Source organism: Bos indicus x Bos taurus, chromosome 16 (genome assembly GCF_003369695.1).
Source record: "Bos indicus x Bos taurus breed Angus x Brahman F1 hybrid chromosome 16, Bos_hybrid_MaternalHap_v2.0, whole genome shotgun sequence".
Lineage (NCBI taxonomy): Eukaryota > Metazoa > Chordata > Mammalia > Artiodactyla > Bovidae > Bos > Bos indicus x Bos taurus.
Window position 1 is genome coordinate 32983254 of NC_040091.1, and position 27581 is coordinate 33010834.

The window sequence follows — 27581 nt, forward strand, 5'->3', positions numbered from 1 at the left end:
TAGAAATGTGGCACCAGGGGGTCTTACGTCATTCTTTTACAACACTCAGGCAGCAGGGAGTTAATGACATTTTAGCTGCATATGTTCAAGTTTATTTAAAAAAATATGCAAGTCACTTCGGTTGACAGTGTCTTGTACACAGTTTTGAAAGAATCAGGGCAAACTTTAACAGAGTCAGTTTTTATTTGAAAAATATTTTCTGGGAATGTATCAGTGTTTATTTTTGAGACTGACAATTCGGGTGAAAATCAGGATAAAAACAAAAAAACAACAATTTGGTTGAAATCAAATTGTTTGTTTTCATCTATTTAGAATTCTTTCCAAAAAAATCTTGGTTCAGGAGGAGGCTTTTTAATTTATTTTATTCAGTGTATTTGCTGTTCTATCAAGCACCATCTGTCCTGCAGGTAGCTAGCTTCATGAAAGTGCTGACTTAACTGGGTGAAGCCCCCCCGGGCTCAAAGAAGGCCCACCACAGACTCTGTGGACACCTCCAAGTCTCTGCTGGGTGACCCTACAGCTTGGTTTGCAGGCACTCAAGGGAGCTAAGCCGCGCTCCCTGGAGCTCACATTTCTGAAGGCTCTCCCCTCCCTTTCCTTCAGGTCACAAATGGGCCTTTCCTCCCTTTGTCATCATCTGTTGCCTTTGTTTCTTGTGTTTGTTTTCAGCTCTCTTTATGAATCCTTTGGTGTAGCGAGATAATGTCCGTGATTTTGAATATAATCACATATGTCTGCTGGATCCATACACAAGTTTAAATCAAATTAGAAAGTGAATTCACTGCCAAAAATGCTCAAAAGTCATAGGGCCAACTGATTAATCACCCATCAGTCAGCTTCAGATGCTGTTTTCTAAACTGGGACTACAAAGACATCTCTCCCCGACTGAACACTGAGGATGGAGTCAAGCAGTCTGTTGGGACAGAGCTATCTTGGCTGAAACCATATCCACCACCAGAGAAACATACAAATAAAATAATCTTGGTATAAATGACATCCTCTAAGTGGACAGATAATTTCCAAACTCTCCCCTCTCTCAGATGCCATTCTCCCCAAGAAAAGACTCTAATTTCCTTACCAGCTGGAGCCACCCTTCCTGGCCAGATGTTAGAACCCCAGGCCCTGGGTCACAGACCTCTGACCCGGCTCCCAGCTGTCAGCCCTTACCAAAACTCCTCTGGGACCCAAGTTCCACATACTAGACACCCCTGCAACCCCCTCCAGCCACAGGCACTACCACAGAGCTGGTCCTCTACTGGTCCCTGAAAAGCACAGAGGAGAATCGTGTTTGCAGTGTAAAGCTGGGTTAGTGTTTTCACGTCTCGTTTCTCCCGAAGAACTAACATAGCATTTCATGATGTTTTAAAAGCTATTTTTCCAGAAGGTTTTTCTCCAAGAGAGAAGCAGGAGATTCATAAAGCCATTGTTTTCCATCAGTCCTAAACTGAGAACAAGTCAGAAAAGCAGCCTTGAACTCGGCGATCATCAGACTGAACCATGTCCACTGGGTAAGCCACAGGGCTGGCCTAGCTCTCGCTGGACTGGCCACCACAGGCCGGCAGTGTTTCAGGGGATACAGGAACTCTCACGGCCAAAAAACGTCACAGCGGCAGTTAGGACTGTGACCACCGGCCAGGCATGTTGTCGTGCATGTTTCAGAAGTTCAGCAGAAACAATTCAGAATAATAAAGCCTTCTGAACAGGCTAGATGTTTCCTGTCGGAGGCCACAGGCCAACCCGAACTTGTCATCTGCTTAGGCATAGGACTGAGGCATAGGAGCAAATTGGAGGGATGTGACTCAGCTTTAGAGCAGCTGCCCAGGCCAGAAAATATCCATTCTCTTGTGAGAATTCAATGGATACAGATTTTTAGAGGCTGACATGCAAAATTAAGTTATCGTGCTTAATTCATCCAGGCTGGGAAAATGGAAGCCTTTAGCTAAACAACCCTGAAACCAGAGATAAACCAGAGGACTCTCTCTGGGAGAAAGGTGGGTGTGGACTTGGTGTGTCTGGTCACTCCAGAACCCTCAGGAGGCAGCAGGCACCCTCTGAATACCTGCTGTGGACAAACAGCATCCTCGAGGCCTCATCAGAAGCTAAACGCAACAGTTCAAGTTCATTTTGGGGCAAAAATAGGTCTAAATACCACACTCGGGTACAAAGGGTAGGCCTTTGATTTAGAGAGTAGAAATCTGCCTGGGCTCCTGCCTCGTCTTTGAACACTAGGACTTGCTACCGAAAGCCAGCATTTTCTTGACCAAATTTCCTTTGCCATGTCCACATTAAAATAACTCCAAATGTAATATCTGAATCTGAAAGATCCCTTTACAGACGAGCCAGAGGGGCCAGTATCAGATAGCATAGGATGTCAAATCATTTCTGTTGCTTCAGGCAAAGGGGGAAAAAAAACCTTTGCTGATTTTTCTGAAGAATTTTGAAGAATTTAATCTTTTTTTCTTTTTTTAAAATGCATTTTACAAAAATTTCACAATCCATTTGGCAATTATTGGGTTTTTTAAAGCCCTGGATGAGGTTTCTAAGCATCGATGACCCATGTTAAGTTCTAAGTGGACTGTAAGGTAGGCAGATGGGGAGTTAAAAGGCAAACCCCAGAAGATAACGCTCTGGCCCAGAGTGGAGGGGAGGCTGCCACGTGCTTGAAGCTTGTGTGCAAGACTCTCCACAGCCCACATTCTGAAGTCCTTCTCGGCTCTCAGAGGCCAGTAGCTCCACTCATGCCCTGAGTTCCTCCAGCTGCCTGGAGGCCCGATGGCCCCAACCTTTGGCTGGAACCACCCAGGGCCCCCTCCCACCTTTCAGGGCCACCCAGCACTCCCCCGACCCCACCTTGAGGACCTGCCCAGAAAGCTGAGTTCTGGTCGTGGTTGGGCCACACAAGTGCAGGATGAGGTACCTGGGCACGTCGGAGGAGCTGGGTAACAGGAGTGCACATCGTTGCATGGCTGCTGCCCCACAGGATCTCTGCCCGACCTGTGCTTCTCCCGGGACCTTCTCCAGTTTGAGAAAGAGAGAGGAAAAGAAAAACCCTGACATTTCTTCACCTGCAATACGCCAGAGAGCCTGCCATGCACCTCACAGCTGCCCTCGTTTGCTTTCCAGTGTCCCTTTGAGTTAGGCTGGTATGCTGCCCGCTATGCAGATGTGGACATTGAGGCTTAGAAGAGACTTCAACTTGTTCAGGCCCTAGTGACATGGATGCACTCTGGACTCATTCTCTGTTCTTTCTGCCTCCCAACACTTTCAGAGGCTCTCAATCCCTAGTGTCTTCCAGAATTATCCAAACAGCTTGTTAAGATGCAGATTCCTGGGCCCTGCTCCCAGAGATGCTGTCTGGTGTGTGTGGGGAGAGGCCCTGGGACCATGTCCCTGGATGACTGTGTGATTGTAAGGCGTGTAGAACAGCCTCTTGGGAGCAGGCAGTGCAGGTGTGTCTCCAGCCCAGGGCCTGAGCTCAGCCACTGGTTCCTAGAGGTGCTCACTCACTCAGTGGAACCACTGAGGACTTTGCAGAGGGCTCTGGTGGGCTGAGTGGGAAAAATCATTCAGAGGACAGAGGCTCCTCAATACCCTGCCCAGGGGGGTATGGTAAGGGTAACGTAATACCCAGAAAGTGTATTTGGGCTCATGGTCATTTTGGAAATAGAATGAGACGACTTCTCATCATTTTCACTTCCAGATGCATTTTTCCCATTAATCATTCCGAGCACTTGCTTCATGGTGTCCCCCAGGCACTCGTGGGGCACCCCGGCGCACTCCTGATTAGAGGCTGAGGCCTCGGCCAGCCCGTGGACCACCTCCTCATCCTAACTGACTACTCAATGTGGTAAAAAGCCCAGCCTCTTAGACAGGAAGAGAAGCAATGTGGGAGAAGACAGTTTCATTCCATCCTCCAACTCCACTGTCCCTGCCGCTGGCCACAGACCTAACCTGAACAGGGAAAGTCTGGATCACGGAGTCAGACTTCAGCTCTGTTTTCAGTGTCCCTACTTGCTAGCTGTATGCTCTTGTTTGAGTCTCGGTTTCCCTATCTTTAAGACAGAGACAATAATCAATCTTGCAAGCGTGTTCAAGCATACAGGGAGTTAATGTGTTTTATCTATGTAACACTCCCACACCCTCTGCAAGCACTCCAGACATTAGCTCAATTACCAATCAGCTGTTTTAAAACAAGACTCCTAAATTCTGTTCACAAGGACTCCCCTAATTGGGAGCATGCCTTTCCTCCACCAATTCAAACTACACACATCCTCCAGTGGCAGTTCAAAGCCAACCTCCTCCAGAAAGGCTCCTGACCACTGCAGCCCGGCCCACTCTCCCACCTCCTGCACCCCTCAGCGGGGGTGCCCTCACGGTGCTGCCCTGTGTGGCTCGGTGCTTCACTGTGGGTCTGCTCTCCTGTGCAAACTTTAGCTCCCGAAAGAGGACAGGTCCAGGGCCCACACATCCCTTCACTGTGCCCAGAACAGTCTTCAGGGTCTCCCTCCCAGCTTATTCGCTAACCCATGTGACCCCTGGGAATTTCAGCCTAGTAAGACACAGCTCTGTCACAGGAGGGACGAATGGAGAGAGTAGCATGGAAGCATATACACTACCATATGTAAAAGAGACAGCCAGTGGAAATTAGCTGGCTGACTTGGGGAACTCAAACCAAGGTTCTGTAACAACTAGAGGTGTGGGAAAGGGGGGGAGGTGGGAGGAGGTTCAAGAGGGAAGGGACATACGTGTAGTTAGTGTTAGTCGGTCAATCGTGTCCAGCTCTTTTGCGACCCCACGGACTGTAGCCTGCCAGGCTCCTCTGTCCATGGAGTTCTCCAGGCAAGAATACTGGAGTGGGTAGCCATTCTCTTCTCCAGGGGAGCTTCCCAACCCAGGGATTGAACCCAGGTCTCTTGCATTGCAGATAGATTTTTTTTTAACCATCTGAGCCACCAGGGAACCCCAGTATACATATGTATACTTATGGTTAATTCATGCCGATTTATGGCAGAAACCAAAGCAATATTGTAAAACAATTATCCTCCCATTAAAAATAAATAAAATTTTTAAAAAGGATAAGGAAAAGACCATGTGCACTGCAGTGTGTTCTCCAGTGGGTGAGGTGCCACGCACGGTACCTGGGATCTCAGATGTCCCACCTCTTCTGATAGGCTCTGTCTCTCCAGCAGAAGCTGGTTCTGCTTGTTGAGGAGCTGCACCAGCTGCTGGGCCGTGGCGTGGCTGTGCTTGTCCAGCTGCTTCAGCCTGGAGAAAAAGCCACCGCAGAATTAGAGACGGTTTCTGAGAACCGGGGGACAAAGACGTCCTCTCGCTCCCTGTATTCCCCTGCTCTGGGTGTGGGAGGGAAGCTCCTGAAGTGAGCTAGAAGCTGGAGGTCGGAGGCACCTGGACACACTCCTTCAGGGCAATGGAATTTTATCAAATGTGAAAGGGAACTGAGAGTCTTTTCGGTGAGTTGTTGTTATTTAGGGAGCACACAGATAAAACTCAAGAAAAACTCAAACCTTAAACTCACAGAGCTCAAAGGTGAGGGGGCCTGAGTGCCTCCACTGTTCGGCGGGAAACGTCTCTGGCAGGCTGGAGCAGACGGCCGGCCGCGGCTGGGGACGTGGGTGAGGGAAGGCGGAAACACTGAACTAAGGGTTTTCCATTATTAATCACTCAGTCAATCACGAGCTCCGGCATCGCTGACCAGATGTCTTTAAAGATCCTATATTTGTCATTCTGCTGATGGACTCTCCCCTCCAGACTTGCTAATTCACTCAAACTATTATCCACATTTGTCCAAAGACAGCTTCCTACAACCAGTAGCACACTCACCCATGGAAATGTAGGCCTTGGATTAAATTTAGCCTTGAACAACTACCGAGAACTGGTCTGTGAAGAAGTTGGGTAGATCATATGCCCTTCCTCATGGTCCTCGTGGACCAAAAGCACCAGCAGTGAAATTCAGTTCTGTTTTCACAAGAAAACTCCAGGCTACATATCCCACAGTGAGTCAAGAAATTCGAAGACTGTTCTGGAGACACTGGGCTCAACCCACCCTCTGTTCAAGCTCTCTGACGGCTGCGTTTGGGGGGGAGGGGCTTTGAGCACAACTGAATGTCTGCGAGGACAGACATTTAGGACTCGGGGAGCAATGGGTAGACTTGTTTGCTAAAAGTGATCCAGCATCTGGAGACAGGTGAACCTAAAACTGCACCCTGGGAAACCTAACAGCGGTCTAGTACTTGATTCACACTGGCCTCAGAGTCCTCTGCCTCCTGCACCCCTCCCCACTGCCCAGGTGGCACCTACTGCCTGACCCGCCCCCTTCTCAAGCTCTGAGTGGTTGTTCAAGCTGCCCCACCAGGCACACTTACTGCAACCCAGTCCACACCCCTGCACCCTCCTAAGAACCACTCCGTGCTCTGGGTTTTCAGTCACACCTGGCTTTCTACCACCCCTCCTCCGAATTCCACATTGCAAGGATGAGAGGTCTGAACTGAAGATACTGGGGCAGGCATCTAGCAGGCACTGCACATGCTCTCCTGGTAGGAGCCAGCTCTGGCTGTGCCCACAAGCCTATGCCCCACCCCCTGCCCACGGCTGCTTCTGGAGAGAGCAAGGACCAAGGACAAGGCTTAGATCCTCCTTCCTGTGTTTGTAGCTGCCAAGGAATGATGCTAAAGTTGAAACTCCAGTACTTTGGCCACCTCATGCAAAGAGTTGACTCATTGGAAAAGACTCTGATGCTGGGAGGGGTTGGGGGCAGGAGGAGAAGGGGACAACAGAGGATGAGATGGCTGGATGGCATCACCGACTCGATGGACGTGGGTTTGGGTGAACTCTGGGAGTTGGTGATGGACAGGGAGGCCTGGCGTGCTGCGATTCATGGGGTCGCAAAGAGTTGGACACGACTGAGCGACTGAACCGAACTGAACTGAACTGAAGACCAGGTTCCCCTGATGGCTCAGATGGTAAAGAATCTGCCTGCAATGGAGGAGACCCAGGTTTGATCCCTGGGTCATGAAGATCCTTTGGAGAAGGGAATGACAACCCACTCCAGTATTCTTGCCTGGAGAATCCCATGGACAGAGGAGCCTGGCAGGCTACAGTCTGTGGGGTCACAAAGAGTCAGACACGACTGAGCGACGAACACTTTCACTTTAACTTTAGGACAAGATTCAGGGTCTCCCTCGCCCAGAGCCTGGGCTACAGTCTGGTCCTGTCCATCCATGTATGAGCACTTTCTTGCATCTGTACTACATGAAGTACAATGCCCACCTCCCTTGCCCCCATTACGGTCCCTCTAATATGGGAGGAGAGAAAAATAAGTTCCCATGGCATTGCAGCTTTGGGAAGCCCAGTCTGCCCCTACTGCCACCGACCATGCTCTTACGTGGAGCAATTTTTCCTGAGAACAAAATCTCAAAACTACCCCATTGGCATCAGACCAAACCGAAGTTTTCCTCTATAGCATCCTCAGCATGGAGAGGCTGGGAGAAGCAAGAACATTCAGGAAGCAGAGAAGCCAGGCCAGCTGGCTTCAGTGGGTGGGGAGCCTGGGAAAGGGGGGCACTATGCCCAGGCTCATCCAGCAGCTGATCTGAGTAGTGACTCTGCTCTCCAGCACTGGAGTGGGCACCAGTGAAGATACAGAGATGTTGAGAACAGCCTTGCCCTTGAGAAGCAAACTATCTAACAATCAGACAAGCAAAAAACCTCCTCACTTGCAGGGAAGCACTGTAAACCACCATGTGGAGATGGCTTTCCCCTCCAATCAAGTCTTGGGTGTAGAGAGAGCCACAGACTAAGAGTTACTGAGATAGCAGCCCACTGGCTTCATGTTTGCTTAGAACAAATGAAACAGAAACATGTAATAAATAGGTGATACCATCAAGGCTTAAAGTCAAGAAGGTTCCAGGAGTGGTCACCCTCCATGAGGTTCTTGCTCTGTGAATTGATCAATGAGATAATATTCAGGCTAATAGATGGGTTTGGTGTGTAGTTATGGGGTCCTGAAAAGAGTGGCTACCTGATCCAGGGCTCTGGGCTGAGCCAAAGCCTGTTTGCACAGCATAAACAGCCAGCCATGGGCTGGCCACACCACTCACCACCAGAAATGGGATTGGTTCCTGCCTAGACCCTCCTCCAAAGGAGCCCCAGAAGAACGTAGATGAGGCTCAGCTGGCCGTGTTCTGCAAACTGTGGGCCTTGGATCCCTGCAGCAGTCACGCAGGAGCCCAGGCCCACCCAGACCAGATCAATCAAGTCCCAGGTGCGAGCCTTTCATCAGGGTTTTCCCGCAGGAAAGTGACAGTGTTAGTCGTTCAGTCATGTCTGACTCTTTGTGACCCCAACGACTGTAGCCCACCAGGCTCCTCTGTCTGTGGAATTCTCCAGTCAAGAATACAGGAGTGGGTTGCTATTTCCTTCTCCAGGGGATCTTCCCAGCCCAGGGATTGAACGTGGGTCTCCTGCATTGCAGGCAGACTCTTGACTGACTGAGCCACCAGGGAAGCCCTTCCTTCCTGTGGAAGCACAACTGATAAAAGGAGTGAGACCCGAAGGAAAGTCCTGCCTTCCCTTCAGAAGCTGAAGCCTCACTAGCTTCACAGCCGAAGAGCCAAGGATGGACTCACTGTGACTCAACCCGAACTCCTCTGAGGCCCTTTAAAAAATACGCTTCCTCTTTTTTTAGAGTCAGCCAACATCATGCCACTTTACTGCAGCAATAAAGTCAATAAAACAAGCTCAGAAAAAGTAAAAACAACAACAAAACCCAAACTCACATTTGTTAAAAAAAAAAAATAAAGCCACAATCCAGATTTTACATAAAAAGGACTTTGTTAAGGAAATATATTAGTATTTCAATGGTAGCCCTCTCAAGGCCTATTTTGGATATTGGGAAAACAGATTTTTTTTAAAAAGTTAAATAGTTCTTTTTTGTAACCGCTTTCCCCAAACGCTGTACAACCCAGCCCACACTATTCACGAATGCTTTACTACTGTCCGTTAGCTTTGGGGTGTCCTGCTGGCACATACACTGTCTTTTATTTTCCGTGGTGGTTGCTGCTCTCATTTTTGTTGTCCTTCTAAGTTCACGGCTTCATCCAATCCCAGCTGCAGCCACCACCACAAACAATAGCTAACGTTTGCTGAGCCTCTGAGCTCACCCCTCCATTAAAACTCACTACAGTCCTAAGAGCTATGGCCAGGATTATTATCCTGTTTTACAGATGAGAAAACTGAAATGGACAGGTTCAACTGACTTGCACGAAGTCACACGGTGAATAAACGGCAGGCCACGGAGGCAAGGCTAGGCCTAGTGCAGGTGTTCGTAACCACCATTAAAGGTTGGTTGATTCAGTGAGTTAAATTCAGCAAACCAAGCAACCCTTGGTAAACAGTTCTCATGACACATCGAGAGTTACAAAATATTCCTTGCCTTAGGAGTTCCCCTACTAATTTTGGAGACAAAACAGGTGCTGCACTGAGAGGATCACCAAGGCATAAAAGCACAGGGTCAACAGAGGCGAGGGGAGAGCCAGGAAGGCTTGTGCCTACTGAGGAGAAAGATCACCGTCATCACCGTCGTCCACTGAGTGCTTACTGCCTGCTAAGTGCTTATTATTTATTAACTTCTTAGTGCTCGTGACAACTTCATGAAGGATGAGGAAACTGAGTTATATAGGACTAGTCCAAGGTCGGGAGAAGGCAATGGCACCCCACTCCAGTACTGTTGCCCGGAAAATCCCATGGATGGAGGAGCCTGGTAGGCTGCAGTCCATGGGGTCGCTAAGAGTCAGACACAACTGAGCAACTTCACTTTCACTTTCCACTTTCATGCATTGGAGAAGGAAATGGCAACCCACTCCAGTGTTCTTGCCTGGAGAGTCCCATGGACGGAGAAACCTGATGGGCTGCAGTCCATGGGGTCGCACAGAGTTGGACACGACTGAAGCGACTTAGCAGCAGTAGCAGCAGTCCAAGGTCACTTGGATAGGAAATAGGATAGAGGACTATATCAGGATATAGTCCTGGATATAGGACAGGAAATAGGACCAGTCCAAGGTCACTCAGCTGGCAAGTTGGGATGTGCAAAGATGAACAGTGTTGGTCTGGCAGGTGCCAGGGCAGGGCCTTCCACATGGCAGGTGGTGCTGCAAAGACAAGGGTGGGCAGTGTGGCTTGACCACAGGCTGCTCGAGGGAGGGAATGCTGGACCCAGTAACGCTCTGACCTAAACTAACAAATACTGATGCTGTGCTTCAGACAATGGCATTGCCATTTACCAAAAGAGAATGGGAGGAGGTGCAGGGCCAGGGTGAGGTCCCGTCAGACACCCACTCACCCACCCAGCAGCGATTCAGCTTGGGGTCTGAGGAAGGGCCTGGATGGATCTTTAGCTGTGCCAATCAAACCCACTCAGAGGTGAGGCCATGAACGTGCTGGGAAAGCCTGGTGTTCAAGTTTGTTAAAGGATCATCATCCCATTTTACAGACGAGGAAACTGAAAATGACAGGTTCACTTAACCTGCACAAAGTCATGCAGGGAATAAGCGGTAGGGGGTGGAGGCAAAGTCTGGCCAAGTACAGGTGTTCTTAACCACCATTAGTGGTTGGTTAATTCAGTGAGTTGACTCAGCAAACCAACCAGCCCTCGGGATACAGTTCTCATGATGTCAACAGTTACAGCAGGTTGGGCCCCTACCACTTACTGGCCAAGAACCTCTGCTGCAGAGAGAGGAAACACGGCCAGGCCCAGGTCTTGGGGAACAGCCGCCTGTCAAGGCTGAGGGCAGGGAGCCAGAGGACACTGACGGGTGCCGGGAGTGAGGTGAGGCTCACAGCGGGGACAGGGCAGCTGGTAAGTGTCCCTTCCCTTGAGAAGGAGGCTGTGGCAGAAGCCGGTTACAAGCACGGGAGAGTGGTGATTATCCTAGACAGGGGCTAGGCTGAGCATAAGGTAGCAAGAGTGCGAGCTGGGGACGGAGAGACCTGAGCCAGTGGGCAGGATGTGCTGTAGGAGAGAAAAGACGTCTTCAACACAAAGGGAGCTGCGCTTTTGGAGGCAGGAAGGCACCCGGGGAAGCAAGCAGCCCTCCTCCTGGAGGCAGAGGAAGCAGGCAAGGTGAGCCTGAGCCTGAGAGACCGGCTTGGTGGCCTCCTTATTCCACCCCAGGTAAAGAGCCGAGAGAAGAGGCAGCTCAATGGGAGATGCTCTGAAGGGTGGGGGAGCTGGTTGTGGCGGGGTCACCTGAAGGGGTGCAGGGCCCCCCTCAGGTGGACACAGGCCTCCTGGCCTACCCTCTGGGTAGTCTCACCCTCTCTCCAGCCTCTGAGGTCAGCAGCCCCCAGGCACCCTTCTGCTCCTTCCACCCAAGAGCTGGGGGCCCCCCTCTGCCTGGACTATGACTCCTCAAAGTCCTCAGAGGACTTTGATCTCAAAGGGCTGGAAATGACTTGTTTTCAGTGCTCAGGTCTCAGCATAATTGTCCTTCTGAGAGTTTGCAATTTCATGTTCTGTTTAGGCCCCTTGTTTTGAGCTATTCCCTCTACCAGGCATGGAGTAATTAAAGGAGAGAGGGGGGCTGCCCTCAGGGACCTGAGGAGGAGCCTTTCAGCCAGAAGCCCCTCCTGCAAGGAGAAGCCAACAGCTTGCCAACCACGCAGAGGTTTCACACAGGAGGAAAGAGAGCGGAACCTTCAGCTTTCCAAGCTCGATGCCTAGGTTGGATGCTCCTTTCTCTTGGCCTTTCCAGGTGCCTCAGTGGTAAGGAATCCACCTGCAATTCAGGAGACATGGGTTTGACCCCCGGGTAGGGAAGATCCCCCGAAGAAGGAAATGGCAACCCACTCCAATATGCTTGCCTGGGAAATTCCATGGACAGAGAAACCTGGCAGGCTACAGTCCATAGGGCCACACAGAGTAGCACACAACTGATCAGCTAAACAACAATTCCCATTGCCTATACCTCATCTCCAGAACAGGCAGGAATCCCCTCCTCTCCCAGAGACCCCCAGGATGTGCCCACTGTCTGCACAGTACTGTCCCAGTGCCTAGCGGAGCTCCAGCCAGGTCAAGCTCTCCCTTCTCTCGAAGTCCTGGAGCCTCCCTTGCCTCACAGGGCAGGGTGACCACAAGGAAGGACACTTCCAGGCTACTCTGCACCCAGGCCAGGGTCACGATCCTGATCTCAGGTACAGGGTCCATTTCCTTAAGGACCTGTCACCACTGGGCAGACTGGGGCCTCTTGCAGGAGAAGAGCAGTTGTGCCCATGCTGGAGTAGAGTGCTCAGCGTGCGCCTGCCTGTGCAAAGGCTCCCCGGGAATTACTGGCAGGAGGTGGGGGAGGGGCGGTGGGGGAGGGGCCACAGTTGGGCTTCCCAGGTGGCGCTAGTGGTAAAGAACCTGCCTGCCAATGCAGGGGACAAAAGAGACGAAGATTTGATCCCTGGGTAGGGAAGATTCCTGGAGGAGGGCATGGCAACCCACTCCAGTATTCTTGCCTGGAGAATCCCATGGACAGAGGAGCCTAGTAGGCTACCGTCTATAGGGTCACAAAAAGTCAGACACGACTAAGAGACTTAGCCTGCATATTGCAGGGGCAATAGTTTCGATGGGAACAAGAAGGCCCAGGGTGCAGATACAATGAAAGGAGACTGGGACGTGAGCTAGGCCTAAACTCGCTTCTATTGATCCAACAGTGATGCTCTCTGCCACACCCCGCAGGCATGATCAGAACCAACATTAAAGAAAAGAATATGCACGACTTTAAGATAAGATGGAGCAAGTGGTGAAATACAAAACAACTTTATGGAGCTGAGTGGGCTGGGAAAAATATCGTATGCAAAACAGAAGCAGTGCAAGCTGCCAGCTCTGGTCCTATGCTTCAGACACTCATTTGCTATGAATACTGTGAAAGCAAGTGAATACATATATTTAAATTTTTGTATGTTGTATGTGATACATACAAAATATATGCAGTGTCTAAATGAGTTATGAGGCATAATAATCAAATGAACACTTGTGAGCGTGGTGCCAGTGCTGTGGGGCCACTCCCTACGTGTTTTCTCCAGCCCAGCTCCCTACTTACCCAGAGGTGGCCAGGAACTTCATGCATGCATGTTTTTTGATCAGAGGTTTGAGTTTCACTCAACATTTAACCTGGGAGCTCCCTCCAAACTACAGTGGGTGGTTTTTTGTTTGTTTTCAGTGGTGGTCATGGTAAAATGTCTTTTGTCCTGAAATGTTTTCAGACCAGAGATAAGTGTTTTCAAAATGCTCAGACCCACAGTTTCCCTGGGAGAGGGGGTTCCTCATGGAAATGAAGAGCAATTTTTCAACTAACATATGAATTTCAAAGGTGCACGTCCTGTGACTGTAAAATGTGACTAGTCATTGTCTTGTCTGGCTCTTTGTGACCCCATGGACTGTAGCCCGCCAGGCTTCTCTGTAAGTGGGATTTTTCAGGCAGGAACACTGGAATGGGTTGCCATTTCCTTCTCCAGGAGATATTCCCAACCCAGGAACTGAACTCATGTCTCCTGCATTGGCAGAAGGATTCTTTACAACTGAGCCACCTGGGAAGCCCCAGTAGAGTGCTCTAATATTTACTGTACTCAAGGAGTACTGTACTCATTAGCTAAATTAATTCTCATAACAATCCTACACAGTACACATTATTATTGTCTGTATTTTGTGCATGAGAAAAGCGAGGCACAGTGAAGTTAGTCGTTTGCCCAAATTCAGACAACCAGAGGGCTTCCCTCATAGCTCAGTTGGTAGAGAATCTGCCTGCAGTGCAGGAGACCTGAGTTCGATTCCTGGGTTGGGAAGATCCCCTGCAGAAGGAAATGGCAACCCACTCCAGTATTCTTGCCTGGAGAATTCTTATTCTTGCCTGGAGAACAGAAGAAGGCTACAGTCCATGGGGGTCACATGACTTAGTGACTAAACCACCACCACCAGACAACCAGGAGGGGGCAGAGTCAGGATTAACGAGCCACAGATGACATGCTCTTCCCTCTGTGCCCCCCTCACATGGATGGGACCACCCCTCGTCACCTGTCTCTGAGTCTTCCTTGCCTCCTTCCTTCTAAATCCCTCCACAGCTTGTTCTATCCCATGCAGCTTATCCCCGCTTACTACAGTCACTGCTGGTCTGCCTCTCCCACTGAACAATGAATATCTTCAGGGACAGGAACGGGATCTTATTCAGCTCTCCAACTCCAGCACTTAGCAAGGTGCTGGATACATGTGTCAGAAGCAAACCACTTACCAGTAGAAAATGTTTATGCCAAATGTAATAACTGTAATTTCATCTACAGTGTGAGCACACTTTAATATTTAATAACTTTGTTGCCGTAAGAACATAACATGTAAATCAAATAATTTTAGGTATGCTACTGAAATCTGTCGCTTAAAGGAATCCTAGAAGAGATGAATGAGTACTGGACTTGGAAACAGGAGGCATGGGTTCAAAATCCCATCACAAATTACTGATTTTACTTGGGCACGAGGCTTGTCCTCTCTCAACCTCATGTTCTCCACTTTTAAAACTGAGCAAATACCTCCTGATCTCCTGAATCACAAACACTGGGGATGCAGCCAAGCAATATATGTTTCAATAAGCCTTCTGGGTGATTCTGATCAATTCTCAAGTTTAAGAACCACGGGTATGCTATAATTCACAGTATCAATCACATACAAAATGACTTCTTCTGGAGAATGATTTTTTTTTGTGAGGCTCCAATTTTAATCATCAAAGCAGCCCATGTATAAATGAAAACTATCCTAGTCTACTCTTAAGTTTTGCTGTCAGTCATACAGACTTAGGGAAATCGTGTGATCACTTTGGATCTCAATTTCTTCACATATGCAATGACAGAATAAGCTAGAAATAGATCAGCAAACTTCACACCACAGGCCAAATCCAGCCTGGTCCACTGTCTGTTTTTGTACAACCTGTACGTTAAGAATATTTTTAATATACATTTTTAAATGACTGAAAAAAATTAAAAGAAAAACAATATTTTGTGACATGAACATCCAGTGAAATTCAACTTTCAGTTCCCCTAAATAAACTTTCATGGAAGCATAGCCACGCTCATCCACTCGTGTATTGTCTACAGCTGCTTTTGCACAGTAACAGCAGAGCTGGGGAGTTGCGACAGAGACCATATGGCCACAGAGCCTAAAATATTTATTACTTGACCCTCTAGAAAAAAAGTTTGCCAGCCCCTGGGCTAGGAGATGACTAAGTTCTCTTTGAACTCCAAAATTCTACGATCCTATGACTTTACAGAATTTTATAGTGTTCCTGTCTTCAAATACTGCCGGCTATGTAGTTGGAACAGTACACCTAGGTTGCCCAAGTCAAAGTTTTGAAAACCCAATTACCCTAATTACTGCTCTAGGTAATTAATTTGGTGAATAAACCATATTAATTTAAAGTGGTGCACTTTGTTCCAGTGCTTAAAAATTGCTGCCACATTTTATGAAATTCTCTTTCATTACTGTGGCCATACAGAATCAGTGAGAATAAGCCGTGTGCTCAGGAAGCTGGAACGCATTCTAGCCAGTTATCCTCACTTAGAAAATTAAGGCAGTTTCTATGGCTGGTTTGCTGTTTAAATATCCTTTGCTCAAATCTACCCTTTTCAATAATGATTTCAGTGGAGAAATTCATTCTAATGGTCATGCAATTCTGCAGAGAGTTTACATTTCTGATAAAGACAGTTTACATTCCTATAAGGCGCCCCCACTTACTGGTTTCGTTGGTGGCTCTGTGGTAAAGAACCTGCCTGCCAGTGCAGGAGACACGAGTTGGATCCCTAGGTTGAGAAGTCCCCTAGAATAGGAAATGGCAATGCACTCCATGGGTTGGAGAACCCCATGGACAGAGGAACCTAGCAGAATACTGTCCACGGAGCCTCGAAAGAGTCAGGCATGACTTAGCAACTGAACAACAACGGGATTCCCTTTAATTTTTCATTCTCTCTAATTTCCAATGAGCCTTGGGTGCCTGTGGAGTAAAGCAGGTGGTGGCTTAGGAGAGCAGTGAGGAAAAGACCCCTGCTCGTCTCTTCAGAAGGGTCAGGTCATGTTAGACATGAGAGGCACCTTAGAGGCCATTCAGTCCTGCCCATTATGGTGAATCTGAGGCCCAGAGAGTGCAAGTGACTTATCCAAGGTCACACAGACTGTCTAGAGTCAATCTGGGACTGAAACCCATATCTCTTGACTCCAGATCTAGTGCTCGGCAGCATTTCAAAACCCTTTTTTTTTGAAAGGCCTGGCTTCTGTTCCATACCGAAAAATAAGGATTTTAGGCGAGGACCTTAGGAAGGTGATACACTGGACAATATACTGAGAAACGGCTGACACGGCCATTTTTTAACACCAGGGCTGCGAAAAAGAAGGCGTTCTCCAGCTTAGTGCTTTTCTAACTAGCTCAGTGAAGAGAGCTGAGAACTTTGGGTTTGCAGTTGTTTTTTCACTTCCCCTTGATTGCAGACTGATAGTTTTGTGAAAGACAAATAAAACGCTGGTGCACTACCTAATTGAGATAACAGTTTCTAAACCCTCTCAATCTCTGTTCCTAACTCCTTGGTCTGGGACCCACACTGACCTTGTCCACAGCCTGGCACTGGCATGAAGGGGGCAGGAACCAGAGGCCGAAGGCTCCAAAACCAGCCTGGAAACCTCCTTTGAGGCTGCTCCGGTGCCATAGGACCCTGGGCAAGCCTGAGAAGAGCACTCAAAGGGCCCTGGCATTGCCCTGGAGCCCCTGACAGCGTTGCCGGCTCTCTGCTGAACCAACTGCTTAGAACACAGTTGCCTCTGCAAAGGAGGCACAGTTTCCCCTCAGGTCAGTTAGGAACATCTGCTGGGTGGCTACCCTGCAGTCTTAAAGTGCATGTGCTATCTGACCAGGCTAAGCTTGTAATTCCCTTGGGGGACTGAGCCTCATAAGGAATCCACATCAGAGAAACAGCGGGCATAGGAGCTGACATGGCAAGAATCTCAGACTCTGACGAACCCAGAACACCGTTTGCCTTAAGTCTCAGATACCCTTAATCAGTTCTTTATAAAGCAAGAGCAGGGTCATGGTAAGCACCACCCCACTGTGCAAAGAAAAACAGGACAGAGGATTGAAAACTGTTGAAAATCACAACCTTTGCAGAGTAGAATCCAGGCAGGCCACTTAAAAGTAACAGCAGAAAAGCCCACACCACCTGTCCTGCCACACCTGGCCTAAACTCAAGCCTGAGCACTCTCTTTTCAAAAACTAGTTATTTAGAAATCATTCCATACTTATGAAAAGTTGCACAGTGTGGCATTTTCAGGAAGATTCTGTTCTAAGGGGATCCTCCTGGTGCCAAGTGGTCCTGGAATGTTAGCTTCCACACTGCAGTGAGGATCCTTCTGGTCCCTTCCTGCTGGACAGCCCCACCCTTGAGGTAGTCAGACTGGTCACAGAGGTATGATGAAATGACAGTGAGCCCACGGCGGCTAAGTAACCGGATTCAGTCACCACGGCGCACTTAGTGGCACACGTTTAATTAGGTTTTAATGCAAGTAATTCGATAACTACTCCTGGCCATCCACTACAGAACTGTCAACGCTGAGAGCTTTTTTATTTAGCGTCTCTTCCATCTACATTGAGGCAGCCTCCCCGCTGACCCTTGTCAAAGAACCCCATCTGCTGGTTGCCACGGTAACTGAAGGCGACCAATTGAGCTGAACAGAGTGACTCAGAAATAAAATCTGCGGCCAAAGGAATTCTGCTAAGAGTAATAAATCATTTAGTAAAAGGAGATCCTTCACACAGTGAAGAGTGTTGGGATAATATGATGGCATAACTCTTCCAGCTAGAAGGTCCATGGCAGATCAGAGTGATTAGGCTTGCCGGAGGGTTCATGTGGTTGCTAGTGGGCTCAAACAGCAGAGAAGTCAGATCCTGCCCATTTATGCGCCATCGTGGGGGAGAAGGAACCAACTACATCAATTGTTTCGTGTTTGGGTTGCAAAATTCTGAATTTTAAGAAGTGGAAAGAGAACCAGTCCAGGTTTCTAACACTCCATACTCTTTTTTTTAAAAGTAGCACAAGTAAACAAAATGCCCCATGTAGCTCATGTGGCCTTGAGGAAGATGGCAGAGAGAACAGACACTGAGATTGCTTTGGAATAAAAATGTCTAGCACCATCTCTTTGTCATCAATCAACTTTTAGGTGCTCCAAGCAAAAGTCATCTGTGTGAACAAAACATGCAGTCTTTGAAATGGCAAGGGAGATAGGATTCAACTCAGAGGGTTGAGGGTATCACCACAGGATGGTCTTAGAGAGGGTGGAGGCTCTGAATAAGATGGGCAGAAGAAAAAGAAAAGGAGAGGCCTTGTTGGGGGCGGGGGGTACTCTGGGTGATAAGAGGCAGCACACCGCAGGCCCCTCTCAGTGGGCACAGAGTTGTACTTGAGTCCCACTAGGAATCTCTACAGCCCACAGTGCACAGATTTTAAGAAAAAAACCCAGACATGCTAAATCATCCATCCAGCATTTAATCTGTAGATGGCAGTTCCTTAGTGGTTGTGGTGGGAGAAGCAAGGTTAAGGGCAGTAGACATCACTGCCCTGACAGCCAACGACCAGAGGGGATGAAGGGCTTCAGGACACAGAGACAGACATGCTGGGGGATGGAGGTAGGGTGGTCCCGCAGCCTTACCCTGCTGCTCTGCTCAGGCTGTATCCCACCCCTCAGTGGTCAGGATACTGACATCTTTCCAACCCCTAACCCCCAGAGTGATGGGAGGACTATGTATCCTAAGTCGTGAACCCCAGAGATAATTTCCTCCTTTAGGAAAAGAGCAACCGCCAAAGAGAAGGTAGGTCCCCCTCGCCCCCCTCCCATCCTAGATGCCACCAATAAAAGGCTTCATCTTAGAGAGTTTTAGTGAGATTCCGTAGATGGCTTTAAGAGCAGCTGTGCACGCCCAGGACGAGTCTTTTCCGGTGCCTCGCCCGTTCCAAGAGCCCACCAGGCAAAGCCTTCCGGGGCCACGACGCTTCTGGGACCCGCCAGCCCGGGTCCCACCCAGCGCCGGGCAATGATGTCTCTGCGGTTTGAAGGGTCGGCCGGGCTCCAAGAGCGCCTCTGGCGCCCCACACCTGCGCTCGGGCGCCCGCGGAGGGCAGGGCGGCCTCCAGCACCGGCTCCCGCCGCCGCCGCCGCGGTGGGCCCCACGCAGCCCAGCGGCCCGCCCTCCCCTCGGCTCGGCCCGGTCCGGGGATGGGTGGCCGCATGCTCGGGCGGGCCGGCCGCGGGCGGGGCGGGGCGGGGCGGGGGAGGCCCGCTGGCCGGCATCTGGCTCCGGAGGCTCCGCGGGGGCTCGCAAGGCCTCTGGACTTTGGCAGAAGGAGAGGATTAAGCTGAGATGGCAGTTGAAGGAGGGAAATGGATGAAAGCTTCATTAACTCCAAGCTCACGTCCCAATTTATTTCCCTTGAGAAGCAATGTGGAAAAAGTTTCCTTGTGATGGGAAAGTGCTGAGTGATTGTTTGCTTTTCTTACATTCAATTCCTTATTTGTAAACAATAACAAAAATTAATCAGTTTGCTGATCATGAGGGACTCATGATTTTAAACAGAAAAAAATTTTAATTGAACAGAAAAAAAAATCTTGCTAATAGACATGCTGAAGAAATATTACAACCCATTTTAATATCTATGTTACTGATTAAGCTTCTCACGTGACTTAATTGAAACTGGCAAATATCTTAAAGAAATGGAAATTTAAAAGGTGCTGGGTATGATATGTCTTTAATTTTCCCCTGTTCTCATCCAATAACTAAACTGACTTTTATGATCAACCCTAAAATGTGCCATAGAAAACAGGACTTTTTAAATGATTTTATGATTCCATAAAAATATCTCCAGTCCTGCTTGATGACACAGTTGTTCATGCCTGAACTCCCTCTCCCTTCTTACAAAGTTACCATTAGTTTCACTTCTAAAACCCTACTTCCAATTCTTTGTCTCTGCTCACTCTCCCGAATTCTCCTCCATATTTCAATTCCCAGACACTCTTGAACTTTGCACATGCTGCCAGTTTGAGCCTGCACAGAATAATCAGTATATTAATTCCACTCAGAGACAGTGAGATTTTTCTAACACAATCTGCCCAACCTGAACTCTTTCCTTCAGAAACACTTTGCCTTTAAAAAGAAACTCCCAGCATGAACCTCATAAGAAGCGACATGTAACAGACAGTGCATGTGGCGCTGGGCGTGCAGCTCAGAATTAAAAGAGAGTTTTTCACTTTGTTTCTTTGGTGCCATGTGCATAATGTACATGTGGACGAAACTGACATCAGACATTTAAAGGCAAAAAAGAGTGGGGGGAGGGGGATGTGATGGTGCAGGGAAAGAAAGAAAATATGTTGATAAAAACAGTAACTTCTGCTAATCTACATTTTCCAGTTACTGTCTTAATTAAGAATGTTAGGAAATATGTTGCAGTTTAATTGCATTGTTTCAAGAAATTCTAATGCTGACAAATTTGGGACCAGGGTACACTTGGATGGTAAAAGGAACTGAAGTGGCAGCTTCTTCCAATTGGTAGATAATCAAAACTATGCTTTCCACAGACAACCCCCATGCCCTTGATCCTAAATTCAGAAGACAGAGGAAGAATAGCCTAATACTGTGTTCAGTATGAAATGAGTTATGAAAAAAAATAATGTTTTTAATCTATGTATATGAGATAGGAATAATTTTTTAGTATAAATGAAAAAAATTCACACAAAAAATGAAATACCACTTCATCTGAAATTTCTGGGTAACATTATTATCCCTGTAGAAAATAACTACTTAGGAAAAAGTTGGTGACAATCTTCAAATTATTCTCTGATGACCTCGAGACATTAAAAATCAAATGCCTCAGCCACAAGTACGTAAACACAATGACAGTTTGAAAACATTCAGATGTCAGATCGCTGCATCCTTTTCTTCTCCTGCAGCCCAGTCACACAAGCCCTAGGCTTCATTTCCTTTGGAGTGGGGGGAAGACTGATCATCACAAAGCAAAATTTTGAATGTGTTAAATTAGAATGTGTTTTCCTTGCTCAGTGTTCCTGTGATAGAAGTTGTAGAAGCAAGGTAACCTCCCATTTCCGACAGTATACCACTTAACCTGGATGTTAACACTTCTCACTTGACCCCATTTTCTGGGACCTGTGCAGTTGGGCTCACTGCCTCTGAGAAGGGAAGCGGGGGCTCAAAGCCTAAGGAAGGCGCTGCTGTTCAGTGCCCTCCCATCCCTAGGGTGCAGCACTGGCCAGACCAGCAACCTCCACTGACCCAGCTACTTCATTCAAACCGGTCTGATGATTTGGTCAGACAAACTGACCAGTTCTTTGACTGGATCGACTGTTCATTTCATCTTCCATTAACTACGATTTCTGATACACCTAGAGCCTCAGGGTTCAGAGCCCCCTTGGAGGAGGCGAGCCTAACTTTTCTAGCAGCTAAAGATACTGCACCGTATGTGCAATGGCCCTGGAATGAGAATAAAATAAGATCTGTTTGCCCTAAAACGTAGCTGAAATGTCCAAAGAGCTTGGGGAAGAGAACCAACTCGAAAGCTCTGCTCTCACTGGGAGGTCTCATGGCTCCTTCTGCCTCAGCCTCTCAGAACAAGAATGGTCAGAGGACTTGTCCACGGCTGAAATACTGCCAACCTGCTGCCATTCTCAGTGTCTCAGTTCTTACACTCTCTTACTCTTTGTACTGGAGAATAGAATTCCAAGGTCTCAAATTGCGGGGTAAATGGCATGTGTGACCTCAAATTCCAGAGTCTTCAATGCTATGGAATTAATATAATTTTTTTTTCCCCTATCTCACAGGAGAGCCAAAATAATGAAGGACGCATCTCTGGTGTGCTCAACACCTACAGCTGCCTGACCGGGAAATGAAACATTTTCCATCTTTGGGGGTTTCTGGAAATTCTGGTGGTCGAAAACATTCCCCCCAGTAGCTGGGCAACCTTCCCAGAGAGGCCTTTGTCGGGCAGCACTGGAGGCTGGTGTGCGGCGCCCGGACTCCTGCGGAGGGCGGCGGCGCCGGCGGAGGACACTGAGCTGAGCAGCCCCCGAGTATCGAGCATCGTTAATCACCAGATCAGACAGCGAGAGGAAAGTTCAGGCAGGACACAGAGGCGGGGTGAACTCACGAGTGTAATTAGACGTTGAAAAGTTCTGAGTCAATTCTCAGAGTTTAGAGAACATTAAAAGAAGAATACACAATACTGGGGTGGGGGTGGGGGAGGATTGGAGATAGGGAAGCAGTACGCGCCCGAGGGCCAATTGCCTCTCCAGCAGCGGCAAGGCTGTTCCTGGGCTCGCAGGACCATTTGTTCCATTACACAATCTCCTGAAGCCATTTAGAGAGAGCTCAAACAACTGCCTGTACCAACACGACACATGGCTTCCCATCCCGACTCTTTGCTAATCCAGACGCTCCAACCATCTTTCTTTAAGATGCCATATGGTTGGCAGAAGCCTGTAGATCTAACAGCACATCTGCTTGTGCGTTTCTTCTTCCCTCCATCCCCCCAACAAAAGAAGGATAGAGAGACAGACCAAGAGGAGGGCATGTGTGTGTACCTCTGCCTATGTCCTTATTTCCTTTTACGGACTCTAACTAAATAAAACTATCATGGGGATGACTGCAGTTATTCAGGGCTGAATCCGTTTTTACTAGACAACATGGCGATCTCTTTGCTTGTCAATGATTTAAATCAAGATTAGAAAAACAAAGGATGGATGATCCACTTTTTCCAAAAGAGTGATTATTGGAAAAAACCACTTCAAAGCTCTCCCTCCTGGAGTCCTTGTGAAGCTTTCTTGTCGAAAGAGAGGGACAGCACCCTTGCCTGAAGCAATTTCTCCTTTTCTTTTCGGTCAAGGAAGACAGACAAGCTGAGAAACTAGCAGATACCCAGAGCCTGCTTTGTTAGCAAGCACGCGCGGCTGTATGCTAATGAGTCGGCACCGACACACGCTGCTTTTTTGGTATGATGAGCAAAGATTGTTGACACTGTTGAAATCCTGGCTCTCCTGGCCTGTGAGCACACGGGCTGCCTCCTTGGAATCTGGCCCCCAGTAAGACAGGCTGCAAAAAAATAATACATTTTCTACTCTCCTGATGACTGAAATCTGGCCATTTACAACTTAGAGCAGTTGGGCGGGGGGGAGGGGACGTTAGAAAAACATTCTAAAAGATTCTATCAAGCTGGGAATCACAAAGACACAGGTGAAATTTATGGGTTTCTTTTCAACTAAAAGTGAAACCTTGTAGACACATGTTGAGTGATCAAGGCCAGAATGCTGACTTCAGGAGCAAACCCCTGAAAAGTGAGGGTGAGGGGCCCTTACTGTAGCCTTGGCCGCATGGGGTGGCTGGGACATTCCCACCACACTGGGCAGAGGGCACTCTGCATTTGGGACCACACTGCTAACGGCGCCATCTCAGTTACAGGAGAAAAGCTAAGTGTTTGGTTTTCTTGTAAATCTCTCTGACCCATTTGTCAGTTGACCATACGTTGTTTTCCAAGTCTGTGGAAAGATAAGGCGGGAAAAAGCAAAGCAGAGATTCCATTGTTGCAAAAGTACAACTTTTTTTTTTTTAAGTCAAGGAAGAGTGGGGGGAACTACATCTTTTGATTGCTGAGCATGGAATAGCCCTTTGCCTGCCAAGAAGCTCTCAGGGGTAGGTATTATTGCAGTTTGGCTAGATAAGGAGACTAACACTTAGAATTACACAAAAAGAAGCAAAAGATCCCAAAACTTCAGCAAAGCTATTCAGCTAGGAATTGCCAAACTCAAAAGACCATGTCTGTCTCACTTACAGACCAATAGGGCCCACGTGTGCAACTACAGTTATACACCCAAGCATTACCTCATGGATATGCCCAGGGTCACATATGCCAGTCGAAGCAGATCACTCTTAGCTGGTGAGCAAAACGCCAGTTAGTTATTCAGGCAATTAGTATTCAGGCAAGGGGACCAAACAGTAAATTCCATTTACTTGTAATTTACAACCTGAATATAGATTCATGTAACTGAAATGCAAAGACATGCAACATTACTAAAAAAAATGGAACATTGTAATAAAAATATCAGAATTTATCGATTCAAAAAATATGCTCTTTAAATTATTCACCTTGAGGACAGCACGTGCATTTCTATAACTGCCATGTTATAGAAATATATATAGAAATATAACTGCTGCTATGTTCCTTCATAGGTACATGTCACTAAGGCCTAGGGCTTAGTGGATACACATGTAGGTTTGTGAGTGCATATTAAGTACATTTCATCAAAATCATTTGTTTTAATAAAATACATGCAGTCTATGAAGCTCGGCATGCTGCAGTCCACGGGGTCACAAAGAATCGGACATGACTTCGCGACTAAACGACATGCTGTACTAATTAACGATGACACAACAGCTCAGAGAAGATACTGAGCCTAATTCTACTATCAACAGGGACAATTCAGTTATTACAATTCAGTTATTATCACTGAGATATGGCTATGTAGAAAGACGGGTTTAAATTTTTTAAAAAATACCTGTTGAAGTCTGAACACGATCCAAGGTGAATTCTTCTAAGCCCGTTTCATGTCTAATACAAAGTGATACTACCTACCTCAGGATTGTGGTGAGAATTAGAGATAGCCTGTATAGTGTCTGGTACTTTGTAGATTCTCAAGAAATGAAAATACAATCATTATTGTTATTGTTTCAGAGCATATAGAAACTGCTTTCACGTACATTAGTTCATCCAACTCTGAAAACAGCCCTGGCATGTAAGAAGTTTTTCTTCTGTCAGTGAATGAGATAGCTGAAACTTGAAAATAAAATAACTCAAGCAATAGCGTGAGCTACTAGTAATTATGTGTTGAGCCCTTTCTGTATGCAGTTACTGTGATAAGTGCTTTTCTAGCCATTTTCGATCATAACAGCAACCCTTTGAGGAAGATATTACTGGTATGCTTATAATTCTCATTTTATAGACAAGAAAGTGAGGCTAAGAGATGCTGCCAATATCTTGCCTGGTAAGTGGCAGAGCTGGAACACAATCCCAGGTCTGTCTTCTAAACCCATGATACTAACAATAGCTGTAAAACACTGAAGGCAGGACTAAAAACCAGATTTCTCTGTTTAAAACCCAGTGGCCCTTTTGTCTGTAATCATGTTGTCCTTGGGTGGGACTTACCTAAAGCTACTGCACATGTGACAAGGAAATTTGCTAGTACAAAACTCCTTGTCCTTACCAAATTTCCCTGGATGCGAACAAATTCTATACGGTCCATGGTTCAAGTGTCATAAGCAGTGCACACTCACACAGAGCCTGAAGGCTGGGTGCTCCCTACAGCACCGTGAAACATTAAAGCAGTGTTCTTTTATAAGATGGCAGGACATGACATACGCATTTGAATGCATCACACACACAAACACACGCCAACAAAGCTGTCATTATATATTTGGAAACTAATTTAATATCACTGAAATTGTCAGAAAACTTTTTATCAAGATAATAGTCTTTCAGTAAAAATGAACTATCAACAGAAGCCTTCCAAATCAAAATTACATGCTAGGGGTACTGGAATATTCTGAGGTTTCTGACCAGATACTGACATGAAGAAATGGGAGCTGATGCAACTAAAATCTGGATTTACGGTTCACATATGTGCTTTACCAGACAGCCCTCTTCAAATAAAGCGATGGAGCTGCTCTCGTGAAGTCCCTCCTCGTTTCTGATGGAGTGAGAAAGGGGCTGTCACCTCAGGTAGGCTCATCTTGATCCCTCTGCCCTCTTCCTTCTTGTGTCCCCTTTATCTCACTGGATATGAACTGATTTCTGTAAGTCAAGTTTCCCCACTGGTTCTCTCCTCTATTACCAGAGCTTTCAGGCTCCTAATTTCAAGACTGACTTCAACTCAGATCAAAGTGGAACAGGATTAAAAAAAAAAAAAAAAATTCTTTGATCACATTTTTAGTTGATGGTCGAAAACAGTTTCCAGGAGGGTCCCAGCACATGGGTTGTAAATGGAGATGTGTTACTTGGAATTTAGAGCCCTCTAAGTACAAGGTGCCCCACAGGTTATAAATCTCAAAGGCTTCTCAAGAGTGTTCTGGAATGCATTATTATGAGGCAGCACTCGGGTCTACCAAGAATGGAGATCTGCGTATTAACTTTCCCACAAGAGTGAGACCAGGGGCTCCAGAAGCAGATATTTTAAATAATATGTCCTTCATTAATTTCATATAATTCCATAGGCTGCAGTAGCCCTGGATTGTAGCATGAGAACAAAAGGATCATTTTATTCTAACTTTGCTAAAGATATCGGTAGGATGGACTTCCCCTATCATACCTGAGTGTGATTTCCTGAGCCACTCACCCACTCTGAACAGGAACAACAGAACTTGCATCTCCTGAAGCACAACATAAGCTCGATTTCCCATTATACCTTGTTCCTTGTGCTGAACACTTTAGCAACTCACATACCTCGTGTTTGCTGAAAACATCCTATACTCCAGGCACTGTTCTGAACATTTCTGCATAATAACTCATTCAATTCTCTTAACCAATTCTCATAATTTAATAGCCTCACATTAAGTGCTACTGCCGTTCAGTCACTCAGTCATATCCGACTCTTTGCAACCCACGGACTGCTGCCTGCCAGGCTCCTCTGTCCATGGGATTTCCCAGGCAAGAATGCTGGAATGGGTTTCCATTTCCTTCTCTAGGGGATCTTCCCAACCCAGGGATCGAACCCACATCTCCTGCTTGGCAGGCAGATTCTTAACCACTGAGCCACCAGGGAAGCCATCACATTAAGTACCATGCCCCAGATCACACAGCACAGAAGTAGTAGAGCCTGTATTTGATGCTAAGCCATCTGGGTTCAGGATACACAATCTTAACTACCCTTTGCTCAAAGTGACTCTCAAAGACATTATGTAGGAAACTGTATGATGCCTACCTAGCCTACCAGTCATGGGAATTTGGTGACATTTAGCCTCTTTTGACCCTGAGTTTCTTCCAAGTAAAACATAATTTAAACACTTGTCCTACCTATCTATGTCACAAGGATATGTATTATATTCTCTCCCATGTTTACTGCTTTTTTTTAACCCTATGTGTAGAGGTCTTTTCTAGGCCCAAATCAGTTGTGACCACCTTGAGGGGAGAGGCCAGTGTCTAATATATTTTGATAACGACCATGACCAGAACCCAAATTTAGTCAGCACCATCTTCATCTTAGCCTCATAAGTTGCCACTTTGGGTGCTATTAATAACTGGGCCCCCCAAAATGAAAAACCAAGGATCCCTTGCTTTGCTAGTTAAAGATAGGGGCAAAGACTTGTTCATACTGCATTTGGTGTTTAAATGCCTTTTCCAAAACAGTCTCAGGTGAACTGACAAGCAGTGAAATTAGCCAGCCCTGCTAAGACATGAAGTGGTGGTCTGACCTGGACTAAGGGAGAGCTTCCTTTCCGGAAGCCCCT

The 27581-nt window shown here is 47.2% G+C and overlaps 1 protein-coding gene across 11 annotated transcripts in view; it reads right to left on the reverse strand.

Annotated features, from left to right (window-relative positions):
- The window catches only part of SDCCAG8 (serologically defined colon cancer antigen 8), a 251399-nt gene that overhangs the window by 8328 nt on the left and 215490 nt on the right, over positions 1-27581 (reverse strand). For 5 of the 11 annotated variants that reach the window (XM_027564711.1, XM_027564712.1, XM_027564703.1 and 2 more), the window contains 2 exons: positions 5139-5265; positions 2918-3015 (listed from right to left, as the gene is read on the reverse strand). In XM_027564711.1, coding sequence (XP_027420512.1) covers positions 2918-3015; positions 5139-5265 — 225 coding nt within the window. Of the gene's footprint in view, positions 1-2917; positions 3016-5138; positions 5266-20840; positions 23178-27581 lie in introns of those variants that run through there. The other 6 variants (XM_027564706.1, XM_027564705.1, XM_027564704.1 and 3 more) reach the window with 6 other exon arrangements.